Below are 25,324 nucleotides of genomic sequence, written 5' to 3'. Positions count from 1 at the left end.
TATTGAATTGATCATTTAATGTGAAAAAATGAATGAAAACAAGAGTTAGAATATAAATATGTGCTTTTGGACCTATCTGAGCACGAGACCAAAGGGAGAGAAGGCTACATCCCATGAAGAGTCCAAAAGAGAGGTGGTCTACCAAAGAGCAATGAGCAAGTAATGGAGCTTAAAAGACCTTAGGATTATCTTCATTGAAGACCTCCAAAGGTTATTGTTAAAAGTCCTTAGACCTAAGACCTTTAGCTACTTTAGACCTTAGGTTAGCTAGGCATGTGCTTGAGGTGCTTGTCATGCTTGAGATGACTAAGGTGCTTGGGGTGCTTGCCGTACTTGATGACCAAGGTGCTTGTGGTGTGCAAGTCAAAAAAGATCCCTACAAAGGAGGGGCGAGCCCTAAAGGTAGGGACCGAGAGAGAATACACACACAGATACTCAAGGCAAGCCCAGGACTCAAAAGGCAATAAGGACACATATCAAGACCCTACCCATACTGCCTTCATGGTGTGTCTGAATCCTATTGGATAGCCTTTAGGGAGATCCAATGAGAATTTAGATGCATGTAATTAATTAATTAAGCTCTCCCTTTTAAATGGGGAAAGAATGACACTTGTGCAAATGCTACCCCTATTGCTTGAAATGACCATAGCTTGTGATTGGCCAAGCTTGGCAAGGGCCAATAGGGATCAAGCCAGAGTAAAGAGAGATAAGAGGGGTCGACCTAGGTAAGGAAGAGACTCTCATTTTTGTCATTCTCATACACACTCACACATTCTCTCATTGCAATGAGCAAGAACTCTGTCTCCTTCTCCAAGCTTGAGAAGTAGAGAACCTACAGCAACACCACTTGGCTATAAAATGCAAATCCAGCCAAGAGTCAAGCTTCAATGGCATGCTCATCTTCTCTACCATCTATATTACTATGCTAAGCTAAGCTACAAGAGTAATCTATGGTGAGGAAAGTACCTTCTTTCGCATATGCTACTTCTTCCTCTTCACTCCCTGCTAACTCTCTCCACCTTTGAAGGTGTTTGAGGACTGAGATTAAGGTGATGGACAAGTTAATGCTTTTACAAGTTAGTTACGGGCATAATATTAGTGCATGGATCTTACCATCTTCATGGCGTCCACAAGGTTTCAAGAAACACAAAGTATGTATTGTACCAAGTCTCTCGTCTCATGGGAGAATTTATAATACAAAAGCCTTTTGGAGAGGAGACCGGCTCCAAGTAAATCTGGTCCTCAATTGTTGTCAATTCTAATTCTCTCTCTGTTGCAAGTATTGTTCTTGTTTGAGCAGGTTGCATCCCCCGACAGCATCGCTAGCACCTCCCTACTCAATTTCCCCGATTTGGGTGAGCTACTTTGGGAGCATTACAGCAAGAGTAGCTAGCACGAAAAAGTCTCAAACCAGCCATTACAACTTGGTGCAAAGAAATGGTGTAGAAGCACGCTCACAACAACAGTAGCACCATTGAATTTAGAATGGAGCTAATGTTGGCACTTGGGATGAGCATGGCAAATGCACTTCTAGAACTAGAGGGCGTCCAGGAAGGCTCTGAGGGTGGAGCTTGCCCCATCTTAGTTGTATACATTATAGCATACATATCAACTAAAGCACCACCAAGTAAGACCTCAAACCCTAGCTACAAAATTCATTGTGTCAAAGCACACTGAGAACAGCAGATAGTGCCATTGAATTCAAAGTGGAGCAAGTGTTAAACTTGGGGTGAGAATGGCGAATGTGATTCTAGGACTACAGGGCCGCTGGCAAGACATTGAGGGTGGAGCTTGCCCTATCTTAGTTATATACAGTATATCCTACATATCAACCAAAGCACCACCAAGCAAGAACTCGGACTCTGCTTACCAATCTCATTGTGGTGAGTGCATGTAAGAGAGACTCACTTCGTAGAGAGTCCTTACCATGGCTGTGTTGAGCGCATCGTACCGTGAAGGAAGCTCATCGACACCTTTTCATGCTTTAGTGAGGGTACTACATTTTGTAGCAATACTGACTATTGTGTTCCACAAGTAGCAGTTCTTCTGAAGTAACCCACATTTGCAGAACGCATTGTCCATCCTACTAGCTCACATACTAGGAGTTCTTCTGAAGTAATCCTTTGGCCTAAAGGGTCACCTTGCATGGTCGACTTAATGCCTCTTGTCGCGAAGCATAGTGCAAAGAAGTAGCTTGTGTTGAGAAGAAGGATTTGCACCAAGTCAGTAGGATGGAAAATGCGTTTTGCAACTGTGTTTTTTTGTTCTTGGGCAAGGATTTGAGGGTGTTCGGGCTCGTAAAAAAACTAATTTATTGTGCGCGATTATGCTATAAGTCTCTCAAAATCCAATTGTCTGTAGCCTAGAACAAAAAAGCTGCAGACAACAGATACAAATCTCGTCTTATATCAATGAAATGGAATTTGCAGTGGAAACTAAAAGTTGGAGGGTGATCTCAGAAGCTTAAACTTTGCCCTATTGTAACCTTCACCTTAATAGATAGACAAGGTGAAAGCTTCAATAGGGCAAAGCCAAGCCAAAACCAAACCTAGCCTGGCCTACCTTCCCTCTAAAAGAGGCTTCTTTGCCCTACTCAGGTCTCCACCTGCTAATTGGTAAAGATCTCACTCCGTCTGCTTCATTGACAACAAAAATTGAAAACTCAGAGACAAACTCAAAATGCTTAAATGGTCTACGGATACACTCCACACTTGCAAGTTCTCTGATGTTTCCAACGACTACAGAAACAATCTCAAAAGTGAGCTTTATCCCGACACAACATAATCCTATGGAAGCTGAGATAGAGCACACATCCGTGCACAGCTGCCACTGTGAAAACGTCATCCCACTCAACTTCAAATTTCATTCAGAACATTTGCTTGGATATAGAGCCACTTTTTACTTAGAGCTTTAGTCCACTCATTCCTCGGCTGCACAAGTCTGTATAGACAGGCCGGGACTACGGGATCATCGGTACATCGGGATCATCGGCTTGCTTCTATTCTTGTTCATGGTATACAAAATAAGCACATTCTGCCAAGTCATGAATTTGTTAGGGTGTTTCTTCCTCGATCTGTTACACTTCATGTGGCTCTTGAGAAGGCGGCCAGCCTCGAGAGCAGACATAAGATACAGCTAAGTAAGAGCACTAGCTCTCAATGAATCCATGTTTGCACCCTTCCCTCCCAGCATATTCAAGCATGTTGCGTGCAAAGCTAGTGGTGTACCAACCTGCAAAACACTTTCATTTAGCCACAAGATGCACCTCCAAATTACCAGGTCTGCAACACTACTCAAACTGAAGTCTTTTCTTTAAAAAAAACATAAGTCTACACATTGTAAATTATGCGTAAGCAAAGAACCTAGTTTCACCCTACTCTTGCACATCTTTAGATCAGTGCAACACTGGCTAGATAGGAGGACATATTGAGAGCTTTGAAACCTGCGCACCTATCAATGTTGGCACAGTGAGATAACACCAAGACACGAGAATACGTGGAGTTGTTGCGGGCAAGGAGGAGGGAAAGGAGAAACATGGCAAGAGCTAATACCCTGCAGGAGACTGGGACTGTGGGAGGTACTTGTCTGTAGAGTGCTATTGTGTGGCGACACAACTAAAACTGGTGCACGAGTTAAATGCCGAAGGTGGCATGGGATTCGGGAAGAAATGGCAACCCTGGCCCCACAAAGCCAACAAAAGGCCCTCTTACATTAACTCTCAGGACCCTGTCAGGGCACGTACCATAACACACGTAGATGACCGAAAAAATGCAGCACTGGAGAAGACAGCCCTAGCACATGCCCTACAACATAAGCATGAACACGCAGAGTTCACCCTTCAAACTATGCCCGCGCAGTTATGGTGCCTGCCTTCAGTGCCTCCCATCTCGCAGCATGGAGTAATGGCGCCTGCCTTCAACTCCTCCCGCCTCAGACGCTGTGCAGAGCACACACTCAGCAACCTGGCCAAAAAATGACTTTAACCAATTGCAAAACAGATATCTCATCTAGACTTGTATTGGTTGATGTGAACGGAAGGCAAAGAATCTTCTTGGTAAGGTCAAAGGCCCACCTCCATCAGAGAGATCATCAACTCACAATCTATCAACACGAATGTTTTCAAAATCTCGATCGCATACTTTTGCTGAAAAACAATGATGCCTTTTGAGAGTTATCCCTCAAGAATATTCTAGAAGCCCCACGTCTGTCATTTCAGGCTTAGAGACTAACGTCTGTCATGTCTGTTTCAAGTCTGATCAATGCTAACTTTCCTGATCAACTATAAGCATCAAGTCATCTACATACACAATGTCAATGAAAAACTTTACACTAATCTTATCTTCAGTACATACGAATTTTCTTTAGAGGTACTCTTCTTCAAGCCAAGCTTTCTCAAAAAGATTGCCTCTTATGAGATATCATGGTCTTGACTATTTCTGGGGAAACAAAGCATTATTCGCCGGCACATCTCACATTTTCACTGGAACAACCCAAACCTTAACAATTGAGCAACTTAAACCTCCTCCATATGTCACAAACACCTTTTCACGTTGGGCAAGTATCCAAGTACCCTCCAAACAAATTTTCTTGGGGACGCAACTCTGTGATTCACTTCATGAAATGGCTGCTTCAAAACGAAGATAACCTTGGATGCATAGCATACATATGGCCACCAATGCCAAGCCCTTGAGGTTGTAGAGACTCATCATGAGAGATGCAACACCAAAATCAGCCGGCTTCTCAACGGAGATGTGATGTTTTGTTGTGAGAGAGAGCTATGCTATTTTGTGATTTTTTACTCATAATTTGCCTTTCCAGGGACATAAAAGAAATCGATATATATCCATATGCAGCTGCCACCTTGAGTGCGGATAGCTCCTAATTAATATACCTTCATAATGCCAGAATACTCTGAACTTATGAGTTATAAGAGGGACTAAAAACACTCACGAAATTACAAAAGCAAGGGACACAAAAAACAAAAAACAACGCCCCAAAAGAACAAAACTTCATTTGCTACTAAACGAAACAAACCATTACTTAAAAATGCTTTTAGGAAAGGCATAAATTAAAGCAGATTACTTCGCTAAAACTTGAAAAAAGTATTCAACTTTAGACTAGTAAGGATAAGACATCTCAAAGACTTAATCCTAGAAATCAAACTCACACAACAAATTTCGAAGAAACAAATTCTTGAATCCTAATGTAAACTAAATACTAGAAATGAATACTAGTACGAACCTACCTAGAAGAGGCTAAATATAAACAAAGAAGTACAAAGTTCAAAACATGACAATATGCGATCCCAACTTTGCTACTTGTCCACAGCTCCTAATTGATGCTCATCCTCTGTTTTTTTTACCCATCACCGCAGGGGAAGGTAGCAGGGAGAACAAAGAGGATGGACTTTGTTCAAAAAATAATTTGATGTATCTCCAAATGTTGAGAGTTCGAGGCTCATGAGCTGCGCTCGGGCTGTAGTTAGATATTTTACTCTTGAGGAGGTGGCTCTAGTGCGGTGCAGACTCCACGAGAGGGGAGCCACTCCACTCCTTTGTCACAAATTGCCTAGAATGAATAAAGTCACTAATTTCTCCTTGAGATTTTAAGGATACTAAGGAGCTGACAGTATTTTGCGGAATGACTTTATAAAAATATGTGCACTGAATTGGAAATTTCCTTGATTGAACTGAAGACATGTGCTCTTTCATGTGTGTGTTGTTAGAAACATGTAGAGAAAGATGAACGTCTGCAACATTTTGTCTCATGAATGATTTGAACTTGGTGCATCTAAACAACTGTTAGAGATCAGCGAGATATGGATGTGATGGGTAAGTGAATAAGAACAGAAAGAGATTCTAGAGCATCAAGATTTCTATCTCGATGAGATGACTGGTCATTGGATACTGTTGTGAGCGCAACAAGAGTTCCGGAAGGATGAGATGGCTGCACAGTGATCTAGGTGCATCACGAGTTCTAGAGCGATGAGATGGATACATTGAATGATTAAAACATGGTGTTCAATGTGAGCTACGTGTGTGATTTTGTGAACTATATGTGATGTGGATGTACCGTCTTGTGGGGATGGTCATAGGCATGATTTGCTTGATTGAAATGTGAAAAGAAAGTATATGAATCTAATGGTGGTAACAAGATTTAGTAGATCAAGACATCCGTGAAAAGATCAGCACGGTCTCGATGTGATTGCTAAATGGTTACAATAATCATGATTTGTATCGGAGACCCTCGACAGAAATGTGATTAAGAAATGATTGGTGGAGTCTGGTGCATGGGTACATAGACTCCTCCAAACTGATGGATACTGCGGATGTAGATCCAATGCGATGTAAACACCAACCACACGAGTTACTAGGTACCCTTACTATTGTCGCAGAATACCAGCCTTGATGTTGACTCTGCCTTGCGAGCAAGTACTACCACTCAAATAGTCCTGTCGTGAAAACATTGCGGGTGAAACTGAAAGGTAAGGGTGCTCGGAGGTAATTCCAAGGGTTTCTTGTCGATGGAAGTGGATGCACGCTACATGCAAATGCGAATGCAGAAGAGGGTTAAGTATCCTGTCTCCAACTCCTTCCATATCCGCATAAGAAGCAAGTAGATCCTAGTACTCAAGATCTCGGTTTTCATGTATCCGATGTCGATCTTCCTTCAAAGACATGGCAATGAAGGTGGGAGCTAATAAGTCCATGATCGGGACTCGAAGATTCTTTCGGGGGGAGGGGGGAACGAGAGAGGTTCTTTGGGTTCTTGATTCTTGATGATTCTTGGTTTGGCTTGGGTTCTTGAGGTTCTTAGTTCTTTTGGGGTTCTTCTTTAGATTCTTCCCTTGAGTTTGCAAAGCCGAAGCACGCGCAGAGCTCTGATACCAATGTAATGTGCAGCGGAAGTGTTTAAGGATTTAGCTCGGGTCTAGTACTTCACACAAACACAAGGGATACTTTACTTCACTTGTAAGAATTGGACTTAACAGAAAGAAAGAGAGAGATGATGATGATGTTGTATTTACATCCTTGGGGGGCCAAAATGACCCATGGGACCACAAAAAAAATAAAATCTACAAGAGGCTCCCTCATGTGTGTAGAAGGGGTAGTGGGCTAGTAGCTTTCTTGTGTGTTAGTGTTATGTGATGATCCAATACTTTGGCAAAGTAGATGCCTAAAGCTACTGGGGAGGGGTGTGTTCGAGAGAGAAGCTCCTCAAAGGTAACCTCTCCTTGCAATAGCAATGGGAAATCAGCACGGATGTGTGCGTATGCTGGGCACTCGATGGTGACATGGGCCTCGCTTTCCACTTTGTTTAAATTGCATTGTGTGCATGTCCTTCTATTTTCCTTAATATTCAGCCACCCTCCCGTTTCAATCTTGAGCATGTGTGATCGCGTCCGCATCAAAGTAATGGCCCGTCTTGCCCGGTGGGACATAGGTGTCCTGATATGCATCTGGGTGTCCCCAGTCTTGTAGGTCTCCCAATATCGTGTATTGATGTGTTTGCCGTAGTATTCAAATTTGGACCTGTGTACTGTGTACAGCTGTACTCCATCTAGTGTGTAGGGCTTCAAGTATGCTTCTCTCAAAATTCAGCCCATGCTCATGTTCAGTGCCTTCCTCTATGTGCATGTCCACATGGTCTCCCACATTCCATCTAGAGAACCATTTCTGTATGTCTTCTACGAGACTGGATGTGATTCTTTTGCGTTTACATCCGGCTTGCCATGCCATGTGGGGTAGACGGCTCTCCGGCATCATCTTAACTTTCATGAGGTATCTGTGTACCCTCTGTAAGGCTTGCATTTCCAAGGGTCTCTTTCCTGTCTCCAAAAGCATCACTGAGTATGGGGTGGTAGTTTTGATCCCCATGTGTCTACATAGGAATTTTTTCTATATCTTTTCAATGTCATTCCAAGTGCTAGCGGGGATACTCCCCCCCCATACCTCTACACCGTAAAGTATTGTTTGGACCACGCATACATCAAATGCTAGAGACTTGATTTCCCATCGCCTTGTGACACTTTGCTTGCACATGTTCTCAAATTCATAGTATTTCGCTTGTCCTGCATCAATTCTGTTTTGCGTGCAACTTCCCCATGCATGGTTTGAAGGTACATAGATGCCCAAGTACTTGAACCTCTCAACCGCTTGGAGTGCTTGCCCGTCATACGTGACGATGGGCTGATTCTCATTTCTACATGTGTGGACTGACATAACCTTTGTTTTGGCTACATTGACTGACAAGCCCGTTGCATTGCAAAATCCATGTACTGCATCCAAAAGTTTCTGTAGAAGGAGTGCCTTGTAGGCAAAGAGAACCACATCGTCAGCATATATGAGCAGCAGAAGCGTGAAAGTACCAATGCTAGGGTGATCTCCCCCCTCTCCCATAGCCTTGTTAATGAAATCATCAAGCTCATCTATGCATAGTCCAAAAAGCATAGGTGACAAAGGGCATCCTTGTTTAACTCCCATAGTGCTCCTGAACTCTTGTGAGAAACCTGTGTTTGTCTTGAGTTTACATCTGACCTCTTGGTAGAGACGTCCCACTGCTGCTCTGAGATGCATAGGAACTCCCAGAGTTTCCATACGTGACCATAGCCCTTGACGGGGTACTGTGTCAAACGCTTTTGTGAAGTCCACAAAACAACAATACAGGGTTTTGCCTTTTAGCCCGGTTTCATCCATCAAGACCCGGAGTGTGATAAGGTGGTCTATCGTGCTGTGGCGGGCTCTAAATCCTACTTGTCCAATGGCACATTTCCCGTTATTTTCAGCCCATGTGCTAAGATCTTTCTCAATAATGCTTCCAAATAGTTTTGCCATACATGAGCTCACCATGATGGTGCGATAATTAGTGAGCAAATTGCGGTCACCTCCTTTAAAGAGCGCTTTCACCCAGTTTTCTTGCCAATCCTGGGGTAAGTATTGGTTGATTGCTTGATTCATCATATGGTGTATCCATTTCTTAGCCTCAATACCTGACCATTTCAGCATTTCAGAGGTAAGATGTAATGTGTCAGCTGCTTTCCCATTCGCCAGGCTTTTGAGGCCTTAAATGACTGCCTGGAAGGTGATGGGCTTTGGATGTTCGGCATGAGCCCCTATGTATATCGCCTCTTGAGTCCCCGACGGGGCATACAAAGTTTGTACATAAGCATACATTTCATTTAGGCTGAAATCTCCTATCACATCCCATTTCTTCCCCTTCATGTTACGCCAAGCCTTCTTTGGCTCTTTCTTGAACCTGCTGAGGTCTTGTTGTTCTTTTGAGAGTTCATACATGCGTCTCTTTTTCCTCTTGAGTGTATTGTATTCTCTAGAAGCCCATTCCCATTCAGTTGAGTGTTGTGCTAAGCCTCTCATCTTGCGTTTGGCCTCCTTGCATTCTGCATCAAACCAAGGATTATGAGGTAAACCCTTCCTAGTCTGTTTACCATTTTGATACTTGCCCATAGTAATTTTTGCCGCTTCCTCCATTGCATGTCGGAAGATCTTCCACGTCTCTTCAATGTCACAAGGCATGTTCCGGTTAAACAGTAAGCTATCTAAGATACTAGCATAGTCCTCTTTCTTCGTGAGTTGCATTTTGCATGACCAATTTGCTGTATTCATTGTGTTGACAATAGGCATATTGGGCATGTGTAGGCATATAAGAATTGGGGTATGGTCGGAGGTTGGTAGCCTGCTACCCACTTCAAAACTATGGACCAATTCCAATGCATCGTATCTCACCAAGGCATAATCATTTGTACTCCTCCCATGATTTGCCGTGTAGCAAGTGTATGATCCAGAGTGTACGAACTTATCCGCACCATTCATGGCTACAAGCTGCATTGAGTTCATCATACTTATCATGGCTGACCCCTGTGCATTCATGATGTTATCACTTGAACATCTATCCCACATAGAACCAAGTATAAGTTCCCCATTCTTATCCGCAGGATGCATTGAATGGTCTGTCAATTGTACCTGTGTGTTTCCAATCCGGGCATTCAAATCCCCAAGAAGGACAAGTGCTCCCTCTTGTGCATATATTGCAATGTCTGTACATAGGTAAGCAAAGGGGTCATTTTTGGATAGCTGGTTTGTGTCATAAAAAGGTGACTCTCGATGCGGGATATAGCATCCTGCAACAAAGATCAATCCTTTTGATGAGCAAACCTTAACCCATATATAGCGCTTGTGGTCATCGATCTTGCATACCTCAACCACCTTTTGAAGCTCTTCCTTATACATTACAGCTACACCTCCTTGTCCTCGCATTTTGGTACCATTCCACCATACGGAGTGCTTGATGTATCCACTAATGTCCGGCAGCCTGCATGTGTTTTGTTCCCATGTTTCCAATAGGAAGAGTATGTCAGCTTGTGGTAGAATATCCACCAGCCCTTCTCCCTTATGCCATGGGAAACCTCTACAATTCCAGCTTGTTACCTGTATGGTCGTGATCCCATGGGTCGCGTGCCCCTATGCATTTTTAGGCGGTGATGCTGGTTTTTTCTCCTTGAGACGTTCCTCATATGCTTTCCTTCTTGCTGCCTGTTGTGTCGGTGTTCTATCTTCACTTACATAGTACTGAGTGCCTTTCAAGTAGAAGCGTGCAGTTTCCAAAATTATGGCCCTTTTGCGAGCATCCAACATTGTGCATACAACTGCCCTATGAGCATCAGTCTTCTTCTGACCCACTCTATGTGCCCCATATACCCCTGCATCTTGCATATCAAGCTTTTCTGCTAACAGGGTGGTAACGTCTACGTTCAATGACATGACTGTTTCCCCCTCAGGTTCTGGCATGCCTCGTATCACAATGTTTTGGGATCTTTTCTCCCTTTCCTTGTATTCGGTAGAATCCTCATGCGTATACATACTCTCATACGTATACATCTCTCCTGTCTTGTGTCCCATTGTCCTCTCTTGTTTCACTATTTGTGCCCAAGATGGAGGAGACCCCTCCGGTGCATCGGTTACATTATTGGTGACCTGTGTTATGTGACTGCCTTGTTCCAGCACTTGAGTTTGCAGTGTTTTCAGGGTGTCTTCTTGTTGTTGAAGCTTCAGAGCTTGCAGTGCAATGGTATGATCCAACTCTTGGTTGCGTAGTGTCAGGTTCTTGAGGTCTTCATTTTGGCGTGAAATAACCTCATTCTGTTGTCGTACCTGTTCTTGGATAGACAGTAGAAGTCCCCAAATGTCCTGTGTAGTATATGTGATCGTCGTGTCCCTTGAATCCTTGGGGGGCGTGTCCTTCGGCATTGATTTAAAAGGCGATAAGCTCACTGTTCGACCGCTTCTGGATACCCTTTGATTAATGTGAGAGAGAGAGAGAGGGTATGTCGGATCCCAAACCCTCAAGGGCCCCCTTGCTCTGTTGCCAGAGCAAGTACTTTCTTTATTCTTGCACAATGCTGATGCTAATGGGTATTGATGCTACTAATGATGGGTAATGATATTGATGCTACTGATGTTGGGTACTACTGGGTACTGAGGTACTGAGAGGTTCTATGTCGAAGAGAATGATGTCGACGACGAGGTGTTGATGGGTCTATGTCAACGACGAGGTAGTAATGGGTCTATGTCGATGAAGACGTGGTATTGATGGAGTCTGACGACGACGACAACGACGACGAGGTTCTGTGGATCCTTGTGCCGAGCCAAGGCACAAGGTGTATTGGGTGCTGGGGTACTGTGTCAACGACGACGACACTATGGCTGAATGCCGGTACTGCTAGCGATGTTGATCGCTAAGAACTATAACCATGACGAGGATAGGGGCTGAAATCTGCAAGCGTTCCAAGCTGAAAACACTGGCTGTTCTGACTGAAAAACGCTGATCATGGAGGCTGAAAATGCTAGTCTTCGTCCCCTAAGAGTTGGTCTAACGGTAAGGCTTTGCCCTCTCAACCTATGGGTTGTGGGTTCAAATCCCCCGTTGGGTCACACTCTAGAGGGACACCTTGTGCTCACCTGGTGTTCACGTTGCTAGGGCTCTTGCCCTTGGACACTCGAGTGCATCCTCCTCCTGGGGTGGGTCACCCGAGGAGGAGGTTCCTAGCTGGTTGCTACGAGTTCTCTCCGTCGTTCCCAGCATGTGGTGCATCAATTAGGTGGCCATGGTGATGCCTACGCGTGGCTCTTGCCCGATGGTACGCGGCCCTTGCCTGACCATGTAACATGGCTAATATTTGGAAGGGATAAGCACCTCCCCTTGTGGGCCCTATGGTGTGTCGAAAAAAAAAAAAAATGCTAGTCTTCTGCTGCGAGGAATGGGGTGGATCTACGACGCTAAAGGCTGAAAGCTGATAGTCCAAAGACGCAGATGACGGGGGGTACTAGGCTGAAAAAGCTGGGTGGCAAAAACGTTAAACAGCCACTGTGATTGAGAGGCTCCTCTGCTCTGCTCCTCTACTCTTCTCTCCCAGCGCTAGGGTTTCTTTTAAAAGAATTATAGGATGGGTCGGGCAAGTTTTCCAACAAGCTCACGATTTTTAAAAGAATTCCAAAAGTCACTTATAAACAAATGACCTAGAAGAGGTGGTTCACGCAGTATAATGCATCTATGGTGAAATGACTATAGTGTGTAATAGAGGGTATGCAACTATGACCGGCCTGGGCATGCACGTCCTGCCAGAAGCTCACGAAGGTGCCAAGCCCATTCCTAAGCTAATGACTCATGCTAGACTATTCCTCTCATAAAGCTATCCTCAAATGCGCATACATCTAGCTTCATTGATCCATTACAATTCCATGCTGCCATTTTAAGGTTGGTCCCATAGGTCTCGTGCCGTCATGCGGTGCGTTTTTCCAACACCAATATTTTCCCTCCCCTGTAGAAAGCAATTTTCCCTTTCTCCCTCGCCGCCTTGATCTTTGGCATCAGCTCTTACATGTTAGAGTGAGGTCATCACCCAAAAATATCCCAGTTTGCTTGAGTGTTGGTCTCTTCTTCAGGAATTCCTTCCTAGCTTCCAGCGTAGGGAAATATATAATGAGTGCTCTTTCCATGGGCCTTCCTTTCTCATCACTTCCCTTCTTGCCAACTCTCCAAACACCTGTGTATCAGAAATACCCATGCGCTTCAAGAGCTCTTGCACCTCTTCTCCTACTTTTCCAGTGTCTTTGAGACCTGTACCACGCACATGAAGGGCCCTAGTATTTCCACAGTTACCCAAAACGCGGAACGGCAACAGGACGGGCCTCCCTGCGGAACGAGGGAATGGGGAGGGGTCCAGATTGGGAACAGTGCCGAACGCGAGGCATTAAAAACACCCATGAGCTCTGCTTGAGAGCTTGAGTAAAGGAAAGGGGTGGGGGGGGGTGCATTTTATAAGCTTTGCTCCCCTCCCATGTTTAAACTTTAAAAAACTGACCGATACTACTCGTTGGAGCCGTTTCGGCCCGTTCCCCAGCTTCTAACCGTGCCGTTTCAGTACCAGTTTCCCATTTAGAACGCCCAAACGTTCCGGGCCGTTCCACGTCACCAAGCTCTGCCCGAACGTTGTTCCGACGTTCCAGGCTTGTGTGAACGCGTTCCCCGATAACACTGAGTATTTCTCTTTTGCTCCTCCTAAATTGTCATATCGAAGATAGTTGATGTCGATGTGGCTTTGGCCATCTTATCTTTTCCTTTCTTTGCATTTTCGATCCAGTTTTCAGCTTTATCAACCTTCTCTTGTGTTTTGAATAGGTAATCCGTGTTACAACTTGGGCACCCCAAGTTGTAAATCTGACACGACATTGAAGTTCTCGTACTTTCACCCGATCTGGAATTGTTGGGTGGGTTTGTCTGATTCTTGAGAGATTCGTCGTTTGAATCCATGTGTGTCGTACTAATAGGATTGGATTTCCCGATGGAAGGAAAATCGACTGAGCTCTGATACCAGTATTATAGACTTAGGCATCCCAAGTCGGAAATCTGGCACGACACACGAGAGAATCACTTGAAATACTTTACAACTTTACACACTTTTAAAATAGAGTCAACACAGCCCGGTATAGTTCCGTACTTACAGGTATTGGCCCCAAAATTTGGCGCCCCATTCGATATTTGTTTTTATATTAATGCTTGAGCAAAGTTACAGAGTCTGAAGGTCCTCTCTACTCCATTGAGTTCAGGAGGCCCTCAAGTTCTTATTTGTAGACCCATGGCCTTCAAAATCAAAAGCAAGTACATAAAAAGCTGCAAATTCAAAAGCTCCTTTGCCCAGAAGCAGCCAGCGTGCATCCTGGAAATCAGTACAGCCTGCCACGGCCCACATGGCATGCCAACGCAAAAAGCAGATTCCGTATTGCTCCAGGTCACCATGTTAGCGCAATTTGCGGGATTCCATATTGTTGTCCAAACAATTCTACCACGTCATCAATTTGTAACACTCTGCCCATGAAGAGGTTGTTTGTGCCTTCTACTCTTCCTCTTCCTGTAGAGTTTTCACTTGCTCCTTAATGCTTTCAAGCTCCTTTATTATTGAGAGCTGATTTTCTCCCTCCTTTGCGGGGGTATTTTTGCAACCTGCGAGGTCTCCCTTAGGTGCTTTGATCAATGCATCCTTTTCATTCATGCATTTTTCCATTTCGGCCTTCAATGATGTGTACATTTCATCACGCTTACTAAGCATCTCTTTGTCCAACTCTTTCCTCATATTGGCATACATAGCTCTTTTGTAAGTCTCTGCATTTGCATACATCTCTTTTTCAATGTCACCCCTCAAAAGGCTCAACTCCGCCTTGATCATCACCAGTACCTTCTCATACATTACGTCATCTTTGACTCTAGACAGCTTCTCTGCTCTCATTGAACCTGGCGATAGTGCGCTCTCTCAAAACCAACACCTAAATGTCCCGTTTGATTTAGGCGGGGTTTCATAAATATCCTCGTCCCAGAGGTCAGCTGATTGGTCCATGCTCAGAACATGCTCACTGCTAGCGAGTTGCTCTCTTTTCCCCCGCATCAACGCCATCAGCCTTTGCACAGGGTCTCCCTTAGCCTCTACGAATCCTGCTTCAGTCTCTGGGTCTGCAAGTCTTCTGCTCGATCGTTCTCTTCGCAGTAGGTCACGCGCTACAAGAGGCACAATAGATCACGCTGTTGTAGGTCACATGTTGCACAACGTTGCACTAGGACACGCGCTACAGGTCACCACTGTTGGTTATTCTTACGTCGACAACTTGGTTGGAGGACTTACATTGGTTGGGCTAGATGGGAGTATGGTCTGGCAACATCTCCACATAGCTGGTCTAAGGCCTCTTTTCTAGATGCGGATTTCAGTGGCAATGCATGTGGGATCCAATGTGAGGTTGCTACACCTATGTTAGGGATTGATGCTGCTCTTCTTCTCGATTGGCATGCCATAGCCTTGCCTTTTCATGAGGGATGGTGGGCATTCTTTGCCCACTCCCCCCAACTAGCTGATTGTCACTTGCCATGGAACTCTTGTTTTCTTGATTGCTCAAACTCGTCATCATGGATGTCATTTGCAGTTAGCCTTTCCGTGTGTGTTATTGCTTGCCGAGCATTCGAACTGTCACTGCAGCTATTTGAGTAGTGGGTTCCTTGGCAAGCAATCTTTTATTGATCTTCTTTTCCCTATTAAGGAGGCAACTTTTTGGAGACTATGGATTTGGGATCGAGTCAACTGATAGCAGGTCCTGATGAGTGGCAGTGATCCTCTAAGGAGACTAATGGAAGTTTTTTTTTGAGCTACCTTGAGTTGTTTTGCAGATACGATTACTTTCTTCCAAGAAGGGAGGATGTCCCAAATTGCTGACGAGTCAAGCCACTGAAGAACAGAGCCAACCTGCAGATCCCGGCTCGGAAGCCTAAACCCTAAGAAGCAAAAGCAGCAAAAGAAGAAGAAGCGGAAGAAGTTCCCACCAACTTATGGGACCCCGTCCGATGGGGTCCAAGTGACCTAAAGACGTTTAAATAAATCATGACCAAACACGCACTGGAACTCTAGCGTGGAGAATTGATGACATGGCAACTGCTGTCACTAGGAGGTGTGTTGCCTTCTTTAAATATGCACTCATATTTTTATTTATTCTATTTTTCCTTGTTTTCCCCGAAACCCTTGAAAAGGTGCAAGTGGACATTGATGGCCAGTGTGAAACCATCGGGGTCGAACGAGTTTCCCACATCGGGAATCTAGGCCGGTCAGTCTAGGATTGATCGGGCCAGCTAGCATTGAATTGGGATGAGTATAGAAGCTTGTGTGTGCCAAATGGAATTTGGGACACTCAACAAGTCACTTACGACTTTATAAATTAAACGAAAGGGGCAAACTGGACACATGGCAGTAGGAGGGCAATCTGCAAGTCAACACAGTTCCAGAAGCTCTCATCCCAAGAGGAGGCGCCCAAATTGATAGTGGAGGCTACAGGTGATCACAACTTTAATGAAAAGCTTGCCTTCTCCATTGTCTCATGTAGCGTGATGATTTGCTCTCGTGCATCTCTCCCCCCCCCTTTGCACATATAGTAAAGCCTCACTAGTTGGGCTACTCAGATGATCATGTACAGTTCTAAGGGTTTTATGTGCATTTGCTAAGGCAAGAGCCTTCTAACAAGTACCAGATTACACAGGTACGCATAGTTCCACCGCAAAAGATTGCAAATTTGGAGAGTTTTTTCGCATGAGAACTCGTCCAAATTACAAGGGAACTGTCTCATTGCATACGGGAACCCTTGGGGGACGCGTAGACGTGTTCACTCTACTAAAAACGATCCAAAACAGAAAATTACAGCGTGCTGTGTTTTACTGCAGTTTTAGCGTTTCGCACCTAAACTACAAGAGAACACCAGGGGAGCGCCTCGAGAAGGCCTTGGGATGCTTAGATGGGGCTTTGAGCACTTGGCAATGCCAAAACAGGGAATTACAGCACGCTGAAATTCTGTTATAGCTCACCAAAAAGCTTCTAAAATGCGAGGGAATCCGTCGTAGACATGTACTTTTGACCTATAGAGGTTTTGACGCCGTTATGCTGCGAAATCAGGTCCGAAACCTGTGATTTCAGCCCTAGACAGGTTTGGACAGCTTGGTGAAGGTTTGATCTAAGTGTTCGGATCGTCCTTTTTCAATCGAATAAAGAAAATACTGAAAGAAGCACCAATCTTTGGGGCCTACAGGGTGTCGGGACTCGGTCTTTGTGTGCGCAGTGACGTTCTAGTCGCTGCACGCATCTGTGTTCTCTTTTCTTCTCAGCGCTCTGTGTAAAGTTAACAATTAATTGAGTTAGTATCGCCCTCTACTGTGTACAAGCCCGGTTCCATCGACAAGATAGTCACTTTTTCTTCAAAAAGTGAAGTGTGGATTGTTATGGGTGAAAGCAACACAGAGCTTGTCGTTATGGAAGAGAAGAGAGACCAAGTATCTGAAGTGGGATCCCTCACATGGCACATAGAAAGTTCCTTCAACTCTTCAAGAAGAGGACAGGTTGTTTAGAGCTCAACAACGTAGCTGCATGGAAATGTTTCAGCAGTTGGCCAAGAATCCAAGGATGCAGGAGTTCTTACAAGCTCCTACATAAGAATTTCAAGCTCGGACACAGGGCATGATTGAGCCGTTCCAGGAAAAGGAGATTTCCAAAGCACAGAGGTCTCATGATGCTCAAGGGAAAGCCCATGTGATTGAGCAACCAACGATGTCCATTGATCCCAAGCAATTTGCTTTACATGGACACGAACCGTTTGTGAATGGTCAAGGGGGTAATGAACACGCTATGCATTAGACCCTCCCGTTGCCTACTTCATATCCTGGTGATTTTGGAGGTGGTTCAGTGTTTCAAGCTATGGCTGGACCTTCCACAGGTTATATGCCAGGGAATGTGTTTGAGACAATCCAAACAAGCTTGGTTAACCCTATATATGGGAACATGGGTGTCCAACCAGGTTTCCAAGGTGTTTATGGTCAATTTAGAGTGCTTGGAAACACTATTTTCTAGGGGCTGATTTTGTTGTCCAAACAGATTATCAAACCTTGCGATACTTTCCCACACAAACGATGTTGTCTGAGAAACACATGCGATGGGCAAACATCTTGTCAATGTTCCATTTCTAGATTATGCATGTGGAAGGGAAAAGGATTGTGGCGGCTGATGCGTTGTCACGGAAGCCCCAAATTTTGGCAGTGTCAATTCCGTACCATTATGAACTAGAAGAAATGAAGACACGATAGGTTGAAGATTCAGATTTTGCAAGGATCTATGATCAGCTTGTTGATGGGCAACAACATGAGCACTAAAGGCTTAAGAATGACTTTCTCATGATGCATGGAAAGTTACGCATTACTAAACAGTTACAGCCAAAGGTTTTGATGGAAAGTGTCACAAGGACGTGGCAACTGTTAACTATGTCACGAGGGTGTGGCAACTGCTAACTTTAGTTGTTGCTTTCTTTCCAATGATTTTTGTTTTATTTTTGAGACCCTCTTTTTGAAGTTGCAAATGGTCGGACATTGTATGGCCAATGTGAACGGTAGTTTCACCCGCAGACGGGAAGTTCGTGGGCACTGGAATTCGTATGGTAAGAGGATGTCTAGGCTCAGGTCAAGATCATGTAGGTCCCCCCGTCGCACTTAGCAAGTTGGTGGATACTAGGAAGTGAACTCAATAAAGGCACAAAGCCAGTAGGATCACCAAAAGAAAATACCCGACAGTTGGGCCACATTGCACTTTTGGATGAGGTCCCAATGGGGATAGATGGTCAGAAGACCAGTGGGAGCCCAACGGAAGCATCTCCTAAAATTTAGGGAGCTGCTATTTTGGGCCATGAAATCTGTTCTCGTCATTACCTCCGGAGTGACAAGGGGAACATTTTAGAACTCCGCCGCGAAGTCAACTGGGCAACCAGTCGGGAGATTTTTAGGCGGCAACCCCGAAACGAGAAATTGCTTATAAACGCGCCAAGTGGCACAATATGGTGCACTTTCCTCTTGCAAAAAAATCGGGCGCTGATTTTTGTAGCCGAGAGGCCTCATTTGTGAAAACTATCATAGGTTAAGAGCTATGGAGTGCTTGCTTTCCTCTCTATGTATAGTGTGGTGCTAGTAGTGATGACCTGCACACTACACACTGCTCTCTCTCTCCCCTACATGCAGTTATGTGATGCCCACAAGAGGACTCTTCATTTGATTGATGTACAGTTGTGTGGTTTCATGCTTTAGTGCCGAGGCAAGAGCCTCCTTGAGCAGGAACAGGAGTAGCTAATTGCTATTCCAAAGCACGCACCGGTGAGGGTCATAACCTCACCAAACAGATGCGTTTTCAGCGCTGTGTACGCGCTGTTTTTGGACTGTTTTGCAGCCGCAATGAAGCCAAAATCATTGGGAGCCGTGCCCCACTGACAGAGGACAGTTCGGGGACTATTTAGGGCTGAAAACAGGGCAAAAACCAGTACATATAGCAAGCTGAATTCACTTTTTTGGGCAGAAAACAGAGGGTTTATGCCAGTGGAAGTGAGTTCTAGCAGGGGAATAGGTTTCGCGCAAGTTTTGGGGCTGTTATGTTGCCGAAATTTGGCCAAAGTAGGTGGTATCTAGATGGATACAGGTAAAGAATTCCCACGACTCTAGCATGTAATTTACCCTCTCAAAGTATAAAGAAATACCGAAAGGGACGCCAATTTTGGGGCCAACAGGTTGTCGGCGTTTGCTCAGAGCATTCTAGCTTCCGAGCCGTGTGTGCTTAAGTGTTAATTCTCGTCGCAGGTTACCTTTGCACGTTCTCTCTGTGTGTGTCTAAAGTAAAGAATTTCGGGTGAAAGCCAAAGCCTACCGCCCCACGGGCCGGTTTCAGAAAGTCATGCTCCACCATATGTTGGGCATCGTGGAATTGATGCGACAGTGAAAGGAGTTGAGGCATTCTTATATTGGCCAGCTTTACGTCAAGATGTTGACACATTTGTAAGATCATGCTTAGTATGCCAAAAAGTCAAATTTGACAGGCAAAAGGTAACAAGGACTATTTGCAACCATTGCCAATCCCTAATAGGCCATGGATGATGGGAAAGCATAGCGATGGACTTTATCTTTGATCTCCCAAGAACGCATTGTGATGAGTATGGAAGCCTCTGTGCGCCAAATGGAATTTGGGCCACTCAGTAAGTCACAATTTTATAAGTTGGTGGGAACTAGGAAATTAAACCAATGGGGCAAACTGGACACATGGCAGTAGGAGAGCAACCTATAGGTCGACACAGTTCCAGAAGCTCTAATCCCAAGAGGAGGCGCCCAAATTGACACTGGAGGCTACGGGTGATCACAGTTTTAATGAAAAGCTTGCCTTCTCCCTTATCTCATTTAGCGCGATGATTTGCTCTCGTGCATCTTTCTCTCCCCTTTGCACATATGGTAATGCCCGACTAGTTGGGGTACTCAGATGATCATGTACAAGATTTTATGCGTGTTTGCCGAGGCAAGAGCCTTCTGAACAAGTACCAGATTACAAAAATACGCACAATTCTATCGCGAAAGATTGCGAATTTGGAGAGTTTTCTCGTGTGAGAACTCTATATATATACCTAGATGAATCCAAGATAAGCCCAGATTCACCCTTGAACGAAACTGCAAGGTATAGACCCATGGTAGTCACCCACAAGACAATATAACCGTCAGCTCCATCATGCATACTATTGACTAAATACCACGACATCCCCACTAACATCGCCAGTGCCCAATAGTGGGTGTAGAACTAGGTAGTAACATATGCTCCCCAACACAACACACCACACGCACACACACATGAGCATACATCAACACAAAGTTCAGCATACTCAGTTTCTGTCATGACTCCGGAGATCAAGGGCAGACTCAACCATAATGAAGCCTAGCACTCATTAAATCGAAAAAATTAGCACAAAAATGAGGTAGTTGATAGGGCATGCGCACCACAAAAGATAGGAAGAATTAGCACAATATCAACTAGTCGTAACTCGGACGAAAACTTCACAATGTGAAGTCTGCATGTCCGCTATACGACTAAAAAATATACCTAGATGAATCCAGGATAAGCCCAGATTCACCCTTGAAGGAAAGTGCAAGGTATAGACCCATAGTAGTCACCCACAAGAAAATATAACCATCAGCTCCATCATGCATAGTATTGACTAAATACCACGACATCCCCACTAACGTCGTCAGCGCCCACTATGTGTAGAACTAGGTAGTAACATATGCTCCCCAACACAACACACACCACAAGCACACACCCATAAGCATACATCAACACAAAGTTCAGCGTGCTGAGTTTCAGTCATGACTCCGGAGATCAAGGGCAGACTCAGCCATAATGAAGCCTAGCACTAAAAGAAGCATTAAATCAGAAAAATTAGCACAAAAATAAGATAGTTGATAGGGCATGCGCACCACAAAAGATAGAAAGAATTAGCACAATATCAACTAGTCGTAACTCGGACGAAAACTTCACAATGTGAAGTCTGCATGTCCGCTATACGACTAAAAAACTGTCCAATTGCGTGCGGGAGCCCTTGGGACACGCGTAGACATGTTTGCTCCGCTAAAAACAATCCAAAACACAGTATTACAACCTGCTATGATTTTCTGCAAGTTTAGGGTTTCGCAACTAAACTGCATAGTTGTCCAGATTAGAGGAAACTGTCCAATTGCGTGCGGGAGCCCTTGGGACACGCGTAGACCTGTTCGCTCCGCTAAAAACATTCCAAAACAAAGAATTACAGCCTGCTATGGTTTTCCACAGGTTTAGGGTTTCGCATCTAAACTACAAGAGAACACCAGGGGAGCCTCAGGAAGGCCTTGGGATGCTTAGACAGGGCTTTGGGCACCTGACAGTGACAAAACAGGAAATCACAGCACGCTCATGAGGATTCTTGGACAGAGCATGTAGCCCTACGGACTGCACGCTCGGCTTGGGCCTAAATGGGACAGTCACTTCAGATACGCTTGTCAAGAGGTCGCTCGGATGCGAATTACTCCCCATCCAAGCCGATAGCGAGGTTGGCCCCAGTTTCAGCGTCAGGGGGGTCGGTTGCGTCATGAGCTTCACCGATGCCTTGTGGGTGGTGAGATTGATATTCTTATGCTAGAGGAGCATCATCACTGTGAGAACCACACTAGACGATGTGGTCAGATTTTGTGTAGTCGCTATGAGATATTTTGGTCAGCTGCATTTGGACCTGGACGTATCCAAGGAGGGGTATGTATGACTATTGCAGACTCATGGCAACAAGCCATTGTGGGCAGAGGTATTATTGTGTCAGGTAGGGCTCAGTGGATTATTATGCAGGTTCAGGGCTGCCTCATGGGTTTCTTGAATATAAATGCCCCCAAAGTGGCAAGTGCACGAGCAAAGTTTTGGTCTCATATTGTAGAGTATTTGCCACAGGTAGAGTTGGGGGAGACTTCAACATTGTTGGAGGACCCCCCTGACAAGATTGGAGGTGGCCATGTTACTGTGCACGGGGCTGAGTTCACAGCTTGGGAGCGTCTATGTATGAAACTTTGAGGGTTTCTGATGTTTAGTCCCCAGACAGCTTGTCTTTTTCTCGCTCTAACCACAGAGTAGGAGTGAATCTATCTTGGATAGATCGCTTCTACGCCAATGACCACATCTCTGACATGGGGGGATCTATTTGCATCCTGGCAAGGACTACCTTTTTTGACCATGCGCCAATGATTCTCACTATGAGAGATAGAGAGAGGACGAGGGCGGGGGGGGGGGGGGGGGGGGGGGGGGGGGGGGGGGGGGGGGGGGGGGGGGGGGGATGCTACGCATCCCTAAGAGGATCTTGCTCGATCCAGAGCTTAGAGAGCGAGTGGAGGCACTTTGGACAGAGAGCTTGGACACGCAGGACACCCTGCTGGTAGAGTGGCTTTTGGACTCACTGAGCTTAGTCGCTTCTTCCTCTAGGAGTCTGCAACTCGCTTGTTTGTAGCCAGAGAGGAGGAGAAGTGTCTCCGACGAGGCATTGTTTGCTTACAGAGGATGCAGAAGCAGCATCTAGACAGTCCTTGGTTGGAGGAGCAATTGTAGCAGGCTAGACAGAAGTTGACTAGCATTGAGGAGCAGCGTTATGAGTCTGCCTTCCATCAGCAGGCATCTCACTAGACCCAGGTTGGGAGAGTTACTGGGGAGTTTTTTGAGACGATGGGGCCACACCATGCGCACACCAGTGTTATTCAGTTGAGGAGATCCTACGGGTCAGTTGCTTCAAAGCCTGAGGATATGTGTGCAATTGCTACTGACGTTTACAGTGATCTGTTGTCAGTTGAGCCTCAGTCAGAGCGTCAGGATGCATGCAGAGAGCAGGTTTGGGCACAGATGCCTTGCCTTGTTATTGAGGAGATGCGACAGAGACTTGAGCTCCCCCTCCAGCTAGAGGAGCTCCACGAGGCCCTCATAGCACTCCCCAACCGTAGTTGTCCACGGGAGGATGGTTTGACTCCCAACTTTTTCTTGGAGTACTGGGAATTGCTTGGTTCGGATCTTTGTAGCGCATTCGAGTCTGTTTGGCACACTGGTGAGATGCCTTATAGGCTACAGCATGAGTGAGGGCATGATATACCTACTTCCCAAGGAGGGATGCTCCTTGGATGAGATTTGACAGTGGCAACCCATCACCATTCTCACCTCATCCTATAAAATTCTTACAAAGGCTCTAAGCTTGAGGATTCGGCCGCTCCTAGAGAGCATTATACATGGGACCCATACATGTTTTGTCAACGAGCGTAGTATCCTAAACAACATCTTCACTTTTTGGGAGGCGTCTGCCCTCGTGCGTCTCCGAGGAGAGGATTTGGTGCTACTTTTTCTCAATTTTGAGAAGGCCTACGACAAAGTTGATTGGGACTTCTTGGAGGGCACCCTATGCAGGATGGGTTTCTCAGATTCTTGGATCGGAGGCATATCAGTTCTCTACAGGCGTGCTCATATTCAGGTGCTCTTGGCAGGGGCAAGAGGGGAACGCTTCTTTATCACGCATTCGGTTAGACAGGGTTGCCCTCTAGTCCCCTTCCTCTTTCTATTCTATGTTGAGGCGATGAGCAAAGTTTTGACTTCTCGGCAGGTTGGCTTGTGTGGTCCTGAGCTTCCTATTTGGGCAGATGAGCTTCTTGACGATGAGTTTGCCGACAACTCAACCTTGTACTTCGGAGGGTCGGGAGGCCAATCTGCACAGTTGTGAGCAGGCTCTTGAGGTGTTTTGTTGTGCATCAGAAGCACTAATCAATTGGAGGAAGACAGTAGCTTTCTAGGTTCACAATGCTCCTCCACCTGATTGGTCGCCAGATGAGGGTTTTAGATGGATTCCCCCAAGGACTGCAGTTCATTACTTGGGTTGTCAGGTTGGCCTGGACTTGTCCCATGAGCAACAGACTTCTCCCTCCTCTTATCCATTAGGAGGAAGTTGCTGCCTTGGAGTTCGGCACGGCTCTCTTTGGTAGGCAAAGTTTTTGTGGCTAACCAGGCATAGTTACCCGGAACGCGGAACGGGAACGGCGACGGGATCCCCGCGGAACGGGGGAACGGCTAGGGGTCCGGAACAGGAACGGCGCGGAACGGGAGGTATAAAAAACACCCAAATAGTGCATTTTTTAGCTCCTTGTGTTTAAATACAAGGAGTATTAGAGTGCTTTGACTTTAATACTCACAAAAAACTCGTTTTGAAGACCATTCAACCTTGCTATGACTAGATGATGAGAGAGAGAGAGAGAGAGAGACTCGAGAGAGTGAGAGGGAGAGGGAGAGATTTGAGAGAGTGGGAGGGAGAGGAAGAGAGCTTGAAGGCCTAAAGCCTTGAGCCTTGAGAAAGAGAGTCTTGAGAGGGAGAGATCTTGAGAGTGTGAGAGGGAGAGAGCTTGAGCCTTGAGGATTAGCTTGTGGAGAGAAAGGGGGAGGGGGTGCATTTTATGAGTCCTTGAGGCCTTGCACACTTCAAAAAGAAGCCCAAACATTTACTTCAATTTTTGGCAAATTTGTTTGTAACTTTGTAGCCATTGGCCGTTCCAGGGGAATTCCGGAACGTTCCGGGGCTTTCCGGAACGTTCCGGAACGGCCGTTCCGGTTTGCACTGGCCACCCGAAACGTCAGACGTTCCGGGACGTTTCGGAACGTTCGAGAAGGGATCTGCCCCCCGGAACGGCGGAACGGGGGCTAGGGGGCGTTCCCCGGTAACTATGTAACCAGGTGTTATTGGCTACTATGTGGTACATCACGTCTTGTTAGATCTTCTCGAGCTTCTGTATCAACCAGCTAGAGAGGTTGATCGGGAACTTTCTTTGGTCATGGCGCGACACCCAGTTAGCCCGAGCCAAAGTAGCCTGGCAAGTCATCACCTTAACTTGTTCTCAG

General features: G+C 45.5%; 1 protein-coding gene and 1 long non-coding RNA gene across 7 annotated transcripts in view; both read right to left on the bottom strand.

Moving 5' to 3' along the window:
* Positions 1 to 2,662: 2,662 nt before the first annotated feature.
* Positions 2,663 to 25,324, bottom strand: part of LOC147441190 (uncharacterized) — a 50,972-nt gene continuing 28,310 nt past the window's right edge. For all 6 annotated transcript variants that reach the window (XR_015184303.1, XR_015184307.1, XR_015184304.1 and 3 more), the window contains one exon: positions 2,663 to 3,231. This is a non-coding gene — a long non-coding RNA (uncharacterized LOC147441190). The remainder of the gene's footprint in view (positions 3,232 to 25,324) is intronic.
* LOC147441191 (uncharacterized) lies at positions 10,321 to 11,264 on the bottom strand. The gene has a single exon (XM_086483676.1). It carries the CDS (start codon positions 11,262 to 11,264, stop codon positions 10,479 to 10,481), a length of 786 nt encoding a protein of 261 aa, XP_086339802.1. The 3' UTR covers positions 10,321 to 10,478.

The sequence above is a fragment of the Adiantum capillus-veneris genome, chromosome 15, assembly GCF_014529385.1.
Source record: "Adiantum capillus-veneris isolate H3 chromosome 15, ASM1452938v2, whole genome shotgun sequence".
Classification (NCBI taxonomy): domain Eukaryota; kingdom Viridiplantae; phylum Streptophyta; class Polypodiopsida; order Polypodiales; family Pteridaceae; genus Adiantum; species Adiantum capillus-veneris.
Note: the sequence above shows the minus strand (reverse complement) of the source record. Positions and strands in the feature narration are given on the sequence as shown.

Bases quoted from the DNA above. Each gene is read 5' to 3' on its own strand.
- LOC147441191 (XM_086483676.1), bottom strand. From the start codon at position 11,264: ATGCCGAAGGACACGCCCCCCAAGGATTCAAGGGACACGACGATCACA.